Source organism: Dinoponera quadriceps, unplaced genomic scaffold (assembly GCF_001313825.1).
Source record: "Dinoponera quadriceps isolate SergipeBrazil2010 unplaced genomic scaffold, ASM131382v1 scaffold3, whole genome shotgun sequence".
NCBI lineage: Eukaryota > Metazoa > Arthropoda > Insecta > Hymenoptera > Formicidae > Dinoponera > Dinoponera quadriceps.
Genome location: NW_014554293.1, coordinates 628,918 through 640,965, shown reverse-complemented (window position 1 = coordinate 640,965; position 12,048 = coordinate 628,918). Strand labels below are relative to the sequence as shown.

Here is a 12,048-nt window from a genome sequence, read left to right as displayed (position 1 = left end):
CTTTGTTTTTGATGACTGTCGCAACGCATCCAGTAGGAAACTCAACGAGCACCAATTGTCAACAACGTTACGTCAATGTTATAATTTCTCACTCAATAATATAACTGTTACTTACAACATGTGTTATACTTATATTGTTCAGTGGAAAATTATAATATTGATATAATGTTACTGTTACGTTAGTGTTTACTGGGAAATATATCTCCTGAGAATTCCTAAGAAATAAATATTCTCCTGTTGGACGCGGGATGCGTGTTTCGAAAATTATGAAAAAATCCAGATTGAACATAAAATGACGATGACATCAAAATGACGTTAACATGACGAGACGATGATCATAAAAGTAATTTTTCGGTCATTTGTATATCATTTTCACTCCATCGTCATTTTGTATTCTACCTGGGAAAATGTTGCAGCCTTTTTGTAACTGACGCTATCCCGACATCGGCGATGAAAATTGAGATATTGAGTGCAACAAGTTGTAATGCAAGAGGTATTCATAGGTGGGGGATCCATCGCGCGAACGCGCTGCCGTGGCGATTTTCCCGCTTCGGCGATTGTAGCGTTGCGATGCAAAGACACCGTTCTCGTGTCGCAATGCATTTCTCTCACGACAGTTAATCAGCATTGTTCGGCTGCGTCGTGTCGTTACAAAGGCGGACAAAATTAGAGCGTTTCGACATGTGCCGAGAGAGTGGGCTGCACTTTTGGTTCGACGCGTCCGCCTGCGGAGATATCAACGCCTGATCAAGAGAGATCTCTCGAAATCGCGCGAACAGGAGAATTGAAGTCTCTGCCGTGGACACGCCAGTGTTGCTGATTCTCGTGGCATTTTTGCATTTTGCATTGTGTGTCACGTCAAAAGTGGATGTCAGAAGTATCGAATGAACGATACTGTGGGATCAAAAAAAATGTATACCGAGAGAAAAATTCACTTGAATTTAGTAAATATATTTATTTCATTTATATTTGTTACATTTTAGTAAATATATACTAAATTTTGTAAGATTTTTTGTATTTAATACTTATTATGCTATAAGACGTATCATTTTGGAATCGAACGGATTCTCTTATTGTGAAGTTATCACTTTTTAATTCTAAAATATATTTTTTTCAAAATATATCTCAAATATATATCATTCGTTTCTTTATGTTAAAAAATTGCAAAAAATTGTTAACATTTCAATTACAATCTAACATAAGTAAAGATTTGTTCAAAATAGGGAAGTAAAATTTTTAATTACAGAAAGAAAATTTTTACGTTTAAGAAATACTTAATTATATTAAAATAAGTGAACTATTTATTCATCGGAAAAAAAATATATTTCTTGAATAAGAGCCGAAGGTTGCGTCGATCTTTTCTCGGTTACGGTCAAACGGGTATTGCGATTTAATATGGCGTTACGCAGCGCGCTATTAAGGAGACTCTCCTCCGATTAGAGTAGCACTGACGTCACAGACGCACGTCAGCTAGGATGGTATGAAATGCGCTGTACAAACGGCGACGTTCATTAATGTAAAACCACGTTCGCCAGGTGCGGACGCCTATTACTATGCAACACGGCGATTATCGTGTTCCGACAGGTGCCACCACCTTGCGGAACACGACTCGTTTGCTCCCGCTGTCTAGGATTCAGGGAGGTAGTATGCGACGACACGTTGCTCGCGCCCGTCGAAATTACTCGGCGAGGAATTATGCACTAAGACGCGTCCGCAATTCACTCAGAAACAATCGGTTCAATAATTCGCGCTTTTTATAATAATTGCCTTTCACGCGGATGATTAACGACTGTCGTGTCGTGTGCCATTCGATCGCTTGTCTGTCTTCATTGCTCGCCGTCACTTCACTTCTCAGCTTCCACGTGATTCTCAGTCGATCGAGACCCGCAGTTTGAATGTCATGTCATAAGTACTTCATTATGCATTTAATCAGGAATCGAATGGATTCTCCGCGAAAAAAGAGCTGTTCCTTTTTCTGTCATGATCAAAAGTGACTTATGGAAGTCATTTTACCGTAATTTTCGACGTTATCGTGACTTTTCTGCTTTGGATAACAACAATTGGTCGGCTCGTTTATTGTTAGGTGAATTCGATCGAGCCTACCCTTTCTCCCTGGAGTTTTTTCCAGAAAAGTACACCTCCAAAGACCGCGGAGATCGTCCCTCGCGTTGCCCCTCGGCGGCGCGCGGGAATGGCGCGCGAGCGGGAGGGCTCTCCACCTGCGAGCGCCATGTTGTTCGCCGCTACGTCCCTGGTCCCATTACAATCGCGGCGGACCTCACGGTCCCACAAGGCGATTGTATCGAGCTGCCGGAGAAGCGGCAGGAGAGGGGTCTCCATGTCGGTTCAGTGAGCTCACGCACGTCGAACACTCATCAGCGCAACGGAGCCGCGGCGCGGTACCCGTCGACGTCCAAAAATGGCGTTCCGCGCGGCGTAGCTCGCCAACGAGACCGCGAAGTCCGCGGACGACCGGCACCCGCCGATGTCGTCGTGATCACTCGAGCTCACCGACCGACCGACCGACCGAATCGCCGCACCTGGTGGTGTACCTGGCGGTGGTCACCGCTACGAGGAAGAGCCGACGTAAATACAGCGGAACCGCGCGTGCGTTCCTGCGTCCTGCGTGCGTGCGTGCTCGGCTATACGTGGGTGGACGGTGCGTGTGTGCGTGCGTGAGTGTATGTGTGTGTATGTTGCGTCTGGGACACGCGTTCATGCGGTATCCCGAGGACGACGTCTCGGGCTTCCGTGCGGCCTCGACGGAGCGGCGGATGTATGACGGAATTCCGTCCGGCAGGGGATTCTCCTCCGGAGGTGAACGCGTTGCCATCGTAGTCGCGGATGATCGAGGCGATCGCGAAACCGAGGATGAGACTCGATGGAGTCGCCGGGAACGAACCGTTGCGCGCTCGGGAATCTACGGTAACGAAGGGTCGTCGAGCATAAAATAGGCGGCGCCGAGAGAGCCGGTGAGACGAGGAACTCTCTGGCTGCGAGGGTCCGCGAGGCTTCGATCGACCTGAAATTTGCGATGTAACGATCCAGGTCGGCCCCGTGAACCCGATGACTCGCGAGGTCGCCCGAGCTGAAAGTTTTCGGCGGGACAACTTTACGTGACTTCGGGTTTACGGTACCGCGGATCGAGATTCCTCGAGTGCTCTCGGGGACGATGGCTCGAGAATCTCAAGGATCTCCGGAGGATCTGGACTCCATAAAATTGACGATCTGACGTAACGGAGATCTCGGACCGTTCACTGCGAATCTAAGCGCGTCGTCGTCACACGGATTAACGTGCGACTCGGCCGAAGATTTGTTCGCATGCTTCTACCGTTTAAATTGCAACACAGGCGTTAATTTGATGTACGTATAAACGCATCAGAACGGCACGCGCGTTGCGATTCGAGCGGTTAAGAAACGTGTGGAAAGAGCTCCGACCGAAACATGCATGTGCGCGTGACAAAAACACGCTTGGATTTGCAGCGCGGGACCTTGTGCAAAGAGTTCTGTTTGTTTCCAGTCGTTATTTTACGATTTGCAACGCAGGATGCTCTTGGCAACCGGCGGGATCAAAGGGTCAATTCGTGCGTTTGATCGAGCGCTCGTGACGCGCGTCAAGGATCCATAAAAACGCAGAGATCCGCGGAGCGGCAGGCGCGTCGTAAATTCGCTTTGACATTCATCGAGTCGTCCCGATGAAACCGTACTGGTAGAAATTGGACCTCGGCGAGTGTCTAGTCACGAGATAATAAATTTACGTCTCACGTCGCTGCTACCCGGGAAAAAAAAAGATCATACGTGAAATTGTCCAAAGCACGCGGCCCGCAATCTCGATCGCGATCCACCGATCGCGCAAGACTCGCCGGACAACGACAATCCGCCGTTTATCCGAGCTAATGAATGGAACACGGTCAGCTGTGGAGGCCAACCGCGGGATTTTCAACGACGTTCTCCCGGACTCCCGTGAATGACGCGAACGAGATTCGCGCGTGCGTGCGTGCCGAGAAAAATTTGAGAGTGAGGTGAAAGTCGGCGCGCGCGCGCCGACTTGTATGTATTACTGAGTGAATTTGATTCGCGGCCGTCGTTCACGCGGGAGCGATCCTCGTTACGACGTCTCGCCTCGCGTTTAACCCCTCGCGTTGGCGTTTAATTGACACTCGCATGGAGCACATGCCTCTGTTTAAATCGCTCGGAGAGAACAAAAGTACGTGGGGTTACGGCCGGTATTAACAGTCGTTACTTGAAACTTATCTTAAGTAAGCCGCTCAGATATGAATTCAGAGGTAAGTGCGAGTTATTCAAATCAAATGTCGGATATATCGTACGATTCAGCTGGAAAACTCAAGTATAACTTTGAATTCACTCATTATAGACTGTGCGCACATTTTTGCGTTTGGCAGGACTTAAGATGGAAACCCCGTTTCGAAACCCTTCTCACCTATTTTCCAACTTCACTCGATCTTCGAGGATATCTTCGGTATTGACTTAGAGAGGAAGTTTGAGAAATAATCAGGCCCGTGATAGCGAATCGTATAATTTGTTCAGTAGACTGAACGTTGTGCTTGAAAAACTTGTGTTCGTTTAAGCAAAACGTTCGTTGATTCAATTATCGTTTTGTCCTCACTGTACGAGACATGTCGGGCGATTTCGGCTCGTAAACAGCGGAACGTCCGACAGACGTGATTGCAACAGGAAGGGTTAAGCGCCAGGATCTCCTCCAGGATATCCTACCGTCTAATCCCACACGCGATATCTCAATTGATACGACCGAAAGACATTCCCGCTATGGCCGGTCTTACGTCAAATCGCATCTTCCCACGTCGGCTTCGTTACACCTCGACTGCGTGGCTCCTCTCTTCTATGTCCAATTAGAATTTATCTTTATTTATTATTCGCGTTCAAGATCGTATCGCCCTCGTCGCCACGCTCTTCTCTCGCTCAAGATTTGAAATCGCGCGATCGGCCTTATGCGTCGCGCATTGTTGCGCAATATACATAGATAGAAAAATGTCCATCCGTCGGGCGATTAATTAATAGCCGACCCCTTTCGACGGCTTAATTACGTCCTTAATTGCTGCCGACAGGAGGAGAGTCGCCGCGCCGCGTGTGTTAATGCATCCGAGGTTGCGCGCCGGGCCGCCGCAAATTTTTGCGCTCTTACGCAAGCGTCACCGGTCAGACGGGCCTTTGAGACAACAGTGATGTCATGCTACAGTGGATCGCATTGAAATAATCCCCGTCGCTCGTGCCGCGAATTACGCATTAACGGAAAACTGAGGCGCGCGTGTCCATAAAGGTGTCCCGGCGTTCGCGATCACACCGGCAAGCCGTCAGCAGGATATCCACAGTTTTTAACTGTTAGATCTTACGACCGTTTTCATACACACGAAGATGAAATCTGATCCTTTGAAATCTGATCCTTTGAACCCGTAGCGGTACGGTATACATGAGGAATAGGAGGGTCATGACCGTAGTAGAACATAAGAATAATGGTCAATTTTTTTCCTGAGTAGCTAAAGCCCGGCCCATTATTTGCATAAACTGACAAATTCACAAATGAATTAGTATTTCGCTTTTATCTTTGCTTCATCTTATAGTTACCATATTGATTTATTCAAATAAAATAAAATATATAGTAACAATATATATAGTATATAGTAATATATAGTATATAGTAATATAGTAAAAAATATATAGTAAAATAAAATAAAAGTAATATTGCAATATGAGAGGTAAAAATAACAATATGTTATTAAATGTATTTTTAATAAATTAAAAAATATCTCAGATTTCGTGAGCATATTATGTTACACATATTCCAAAATGAGTACCTCGCTATGACGGGTCCGAAGGGTTATAGATTCACGGCCGGTAGCCCAGGCATCGAAAGCGAAAAGCGACCTTTTTCCATCACGTTCCGACTAACGCGCACCTACTTTAACACCGGCGAAAGAAAAAAAGTAGACCGAAGCGACTTAATTTGCAAGGATGGAGCGTTAATGAAAACGCTCGTTGTCGGTCGTTGCTTGATAAATATGCGAGCATTCGCGAAGTACCTCACGAATGCTTGTATCGTCGTGATTGGCGGATTCCGTTTCAACGCTTTCTTACGCCGTTTCTCCGCTTTATAACTAACAACCGGAGGTTTCGGTCCGTGCGAGTCGCCGAATTTCATCGTGAAAGGCAGCGACGAAGAGTACGGCGGTTGTTGAGTGTCGTCGGCAACAGACGGGGGAGAGGCCGTACCTTGTATACAACGTCATTGTTAACAATATTTGAGTTGAATATTAAAAATAACATTTCTACACTATGATTTTGATGTTTAGGAGATGTTCATATCATCAATCAACAGTCTAAAAATATTGATAAAATATTATGTCAAAATATTTCTGAAATCCACATAAGATCGATGTTTCAAAAGATTGATTTCACGTTTCTTGCTTTTGGGGCTACCTTTTCCGTATACCCAAATCGAGATCCTCTCCGCGTGTACGCGCGTCGTTCTTCGGCATTTATGTTTACGAGCGGACTCAGGACAAACGCGGAAATGGATTACGCGGACGATCGGATCGGTATGCATACTAGCGACGCCGCAGGTGTATATCTATGCACCGGCACTTTCACTCGCGCGAAATTCTAATCCTCCTCCTTCGGCTCCTTTTCCTCATCCTCCGCGGCAACAGCAGCGCGCGAACGGTTCCGTGTGGATGCACAATGCACGAGCGGCGTGGATCGTTTTTGCACCGAAGTAAATCGAGTTCCTCGCCGGCGATGCGACCTTAAAGGTCGCGCTCTCGCGGACAGCTCACACGGCTAAGACGGTGCGAGCGTCCTGCGCGGCCGATTAAATATTTCATAATTAATCAACTCGGTCTCTCTCGCTACTTAACGTTCGCGTGCGTGATTTCATCGGGATTGTTCGTTACAAGTCGCGGAGGCGATGCGAAAGCCGAGGCAATTCCCCGCTTCTTCGTGCACTGAAAACAGGATTTGGTAATAAGTACTAAGATTCGGTGAATATTTGCCGATCGAATGATATGATTATTGCCAAACCAAATCATTTCGTTCCGTGTGCATCGTACACGCGGTACTGCGTAGTTCCGTATATTGTACATTTAGTGTGTGGTTTCACGTCGATTTGGAATTCATCGGACGACTCGTCGGTCAAGTTAAGATTAAGCGTGTCACCTCGTGCCTTACTTAGATCGGATAAATATTAAGGGTACCTGTAAAAGTAATCAAGTCTCCAAATGAAACATATTTGAAAATCTATAGACAAGGCTTTGATTTCTTAATAAGTGATAGAGGAAAATCGCTAAAACTGACGTAATTATGGTAAACACTCATTGACATATCCATGTTTCTCAGCTGTAAAATATTAAATTCTGTCGGACAAAATATGAATTGCGTTTGTTGTGTGTAGTGATAGTCGGAGCTGAAGTGACAGTTTTTGTTCGCAGGAGTGTTTGGTTATATCATTAATGTTGTTTGATTCTTCACTGCATTGAAGTTTTTCGTTCATCTTCTCGTGAAAATGAAAGTAACGAATCAGTGTTAAATCACTTATTTGACAATACTATTTTATATTGTAAGTTTTTAACTTCTTCAAATTACTTGGATATTGTGCCAATCTCCATCCTCTGTCACTGTACTACGCAACTTCTTACTACGCAAGAAAAGTTAGGCTTGGGGTTGTTCTGTAAACGGACATATCTGAATTCGCTGGTCTTTTAACCGGCATACTTGAACCTTACTGTGTAATATGATTTCATAGAGTACAGGTGAACCTACTAGTGATTGATTTGCCCCTTTTTTTGTTTGTTTATTTAAGATGGCCGGAAAAGAGAAGTCAAGGAATCCCTTTCTACATAATAAAGGAACAATATACGTCGTAACATTTTGTAAGTTTTAAAGAAATATGTAAGATTAAAAACGACAAGTAAAGATATATGATAAATGTACAAAATAATGTACGTGGGCAATTTGAAAAGTTCGCGACCTACCGTGTAAAGGCTAGTATCACTTTTCTATTTTTGATCGCATTGTAGCGCCATTTGCCCTATGAAATATCACACGAACACCTATGAAATATCAAGTCGGTTTATCGAGTTGTTAGTTAGAAATAACTGTTTGAACAAAGTCATCTCGGTGCATTGTTGAAAATGGAGAAAATTGAACATCGTGCAGTGATCAAATATTTCGTCGAATAAGGGGAAAAGGAGAGTATTGTAATCAAGTTGGCAAATACTTAAATCTTATTAGATAAAGTGGTACCCAAAATTGAAAAAAATAGGGGACATCCCGGCCGCACTTTTTTGTCTCGCAATGGGACAAAAGCACTGGAGCATTACTGGATTAAATGTATCGAAGCACAGGGAGATTATATTGAAAAATAAAAATGATTCTAGAAAAGAAATATTTTTCATTATCAGGCCGCGAACTTATCAAATTGCTCACGTAATTTCAGTGCTTCTATCTTATTTTTTTATAATTTTCCATAGATATCATGGATATGTCAATTTTTGGGGCTTCGTTTCTAAAAGCGTCAATTTCCAAACTTAAAACATGGGTTATTTGCAAAGAAATAAGTGACAATTTTTCATAAAATTATCATATATTTTCATAAAGAGTTTTTATCTGGTCCCTATTTAGTTGCAAGGGACTGAGTCTTTTCTTCCGTGTACCTAAATCAAGATTCTAATTTTCAATCAACAATATAAGTAAAATACCATACTTAAATAGCGCAACAAGAAAATATTGTTTACACGCCAAACAGTTGAAATAGAAACCAATGAGAAAAAAAATTCTCGTACTTGATTACTTATCGGTACCTCCAAATATTGATAATACGAGGAGACATTTCTCTTGTCTTACGCGACGAAGAACGATTCGCTTGAATCCACAAGAAGGAATGTGAACGAGAGGCGAAGTCGTTGATACGAATTTCAAGTCAACGTCGGCGGAAACGTACAGGTTTAACGAGGTCGACACTGCACGCTTTCCGCTTTTCCGACAGGTACTCGAGAATGCAGTCGACCGAACAACTGCGACCAGAACAACTGGTGGGTCTGGTGGCCCGCTCGGCCGAGGGAACGGCCGCCAAAGGGATGCCGATCAAAGGCCACGAAGACCTCTGGGTGGAGATCCAGGCCAATACCTTCCGCAATTGGGTGAACGAGCATCTGAAGCACGCCGGCGACGTGGGCGGCGGCCCCGTGTTGGACCTCGCCGAGGACTTTAGGGACGGCACGCGGCTTTGCGCCTTGGTCGAGGTGCTCACGCAACGTCGTCTGCCGCGATGGAACCCGAGGCCGGCGAACCAGCACCACCACCTGGAGAACGTGTCCACGGCGCTGCAGGCCATCGAGGCTGACGGTGTGAAGCTTGTCAACATCGGTGAGACACTTTAAGTTTCGTTTCGCATTTTTTATTCGTCCAACAGTCAGAAATAGAATTGGAACGCAGATACCCACTGCACCCAGGGAATATTTTTCAAAGATATAAACATTCACGAGCTGAAAAAATACTATTGTAATCCTGCCTGATTAGGATATAAAAGAGAAAGTGGTATTATGGCTGATGGTATTAAGGCGGTGTATTGTTCGACGGTGTCACGTATGTGCCGTGTAAATTTCTCGAAGTTTCGGGAAATTCATTCATCGGGGTATTAATTAGTGTTAATTGCGGATTAACCTTCTTCAAAATTCATTGAAAATAATGATTAAAATATAAACACTTCATCTTAATCAAATATGACACGGCGGGGAAAATTGAGTCCGCGGCCGTGGCGTTCGAGCGGTTTTGCGCGATCGGCGACGAAGGAAAAATCGACGCGTTTCTTTTAACGTGAGATCGCAACCTGTAGAACTGCGAGGGTATAACGCGAGACGAAGGCCGAGCTACGTCCATGGTCGCGCAAAACCGTCAAGGTGTTGCACGCGCTCAACGTCCAATTACGCTCCGTAATTGGAACGACGAGCGATCGTTACATCCACGAGTACAATGTGTCTCGAAGCATCCAGTTTCCCCCTCCGTAATTCGTATTATAATTCAACCGGGTTTCTATCGTCCACGAACTTCCTGCTCCTCCATCGCGAATTCACTAGTTTTATTCGACGCTCGATATCTCGTCACCACATTCGCAGCGAATACATTTCGAATACGAAATGTAACTTGCATTTTTACATCAACGATAGAACCCTGCGGCATCCAGGCTATGGATTCCAGTTTATCGTATGGAAGAAAAGAATCAGCTTCCACAGCTAGAAACTGGCTTCTGTAGTTAAAAATTAGCTATCCATATAGTAAAAATTGAAATATAGTTACCAGTTACGTTTGTTTGGACACTAGACCTGGTTTTTACCTTGGGAGCTAAAAATTGTGTGACTATATTCATATGCAAAAAGAAGAATTAGCTCGCCCAATTAAAGATTCGGTCTCAATGAAATTTCAGTTTTATTATACGAATAGTTAGCTTAGAAGAAGCAGGCTCGTGTTCATTAACTCTCTCGCCGTGGCGCACCGAAGCGCAGGGAGGGAAGAGGCGCACGCGCGTGAGACGAGTTATTAATAATGATATGCAATCAAAGTACGAGGGAGCCACGACGCATTCTTCGGGTAATGAGCAATCGCTCGAAACGCGCGAGGCTTCGCTGAGATCTGCCGATTCTTGCATCTTTCCTCCTCCCTTTTTTTTCTCTTTTCTTTTTGTCTCCCCTAAGCCGGGCTTTCGCAGCAAACTACCGGCGAACTCGGCGATGCAGCTCGTCCGTGGTGGATAATTTCGGTTCGTTGTCTCGATCGCGCACGTACAAGCAAATCGGCGCGATTTTTCCGCAGATTCTTCCCTCGGCGATGCTTCGCGCTCCTGCAGTCCTCGCGAGAACCGCCTCGTGTCGACGTCCTCTTCGGGCAGGACGATGTACCTTATTCGTACGAACGATCTCCAAAGCGATCTGAATTCATCATAGCGCGGTAAGAAAATCCCTGAAGAAGAAAAACCGAGGGGGAAGCGGATGGAAATTTGGCGACGGCCAAACGATATCTCTATTCCCGCCTCAATATTCGTCTGAACTTGCAGTTGCATCGAGGAGACGCCACACTTGAGAACTTTACTGACAGAATGTCGATTCTTTCTTCTGCAAAGTTTACATCCAATTGGCTGCACGGAATTGTACATACAAATGCTCATCACTGAATTTTCATTCGGTCCCTATTCGCTTTACAGAAACTGGGACTTCCTTTCCTTGTAAAATTGATTTCCCGTTCGACGGCGCAATTGTCGACTCCATTCGTCGTGTTGTTGCGCGGAGGATGGGAGATCGTGCGCGATTAAATCGCGAAAGTGCTTCTCGTTGAAAGGATGATTTTTTTCCTTACTCGGAAGTATCGACGGCGATCCGGGCCATTACCTGCCACACGCCGCGTCAGGGAATGGCTTCTCCTGCGGGCTGACCGCGGTGTAGCAATAATAACGCGCTGCGTTATCCTCTCTTGCCTCTGTGTGAGTCAGCACGCGACGACGGAGACGTAATCGTTTCGAACATGCGGGTCATCGTCGAGCCGGCGTCTTTTAACGACGCCCGAAGGTCTGCGGGTTCGCTTGCGGATCTACCGCGGTGTACCTTCAACATTTCGCGCACGACATCGGCGACGGATACCGTCATCGTGAACGATGCGCTTAGCTCATCGACGGCGTTTTCCTCCCGACGATTCCTTCAGATACTATAAATGATGATGTTAATCTAATGTTAAAGAAAATGCACGAAAGGAAACGAAGCTCCTACGGTCTAAATCAATTTGAAAATCAAGATAAAAACACAGATTGACGTTGCGTTCGGTATCGACCGATTAAGATTTGACAATCAATTGTTTCGGTCCGTATTGTGGAATAAGATTAGATTAAGGAAAGTGTACGGGGAGAATATTATCTTTTCATACCAATTTTCCTTTCAATTTCGTCACGTTTTTTTTTAGCAGCGCGGGAATAGAAATTGTCAGTAGAGATTTTGCCGAGGAGCGGCGGATTTCTCAATAGGAAATTCC

The 12,048-nt window shown here is 45.2% G+C and overlaps 1 protein-coding gene across 6 annotated transcripts in view; it reads left to right on the top strand.

The window, feature by feature from the left end:
- Window positions 1-2,349: 2,349 nt before the first annotated feature.
- The window catches only part of LOC106742642 (filamin-A), a 52,916-nt gene continuing 43,217 nt past the window's right edge, over window positions 2,350-12,048 (top strand). For 2 of the 6 annotated variants that reach the window (XM_014615806.1, XM_014615840.1), the window contains exons 1-2: window positions 7,835-7,904; window positions 8,977-9,399. In XM_014615806.1, the coding sequence (XP_014471292.1) occupies window positions 7,835-7,904; window positions 8,977-9,399 (493 nt within the window). Of the gene's footprint in view, window positions 2,660-4,081; window positions 4,287-6,928; window positions 6,997-7,834; window positions 7,905-8,976; window positions 9,400-12,048 lie in introns of those variants that run through there. The other 4 variants (XM_014615821.1, XM_014615832.1, XM_014615826.1 and 1 more) reach the window with 4 other exon arrangements.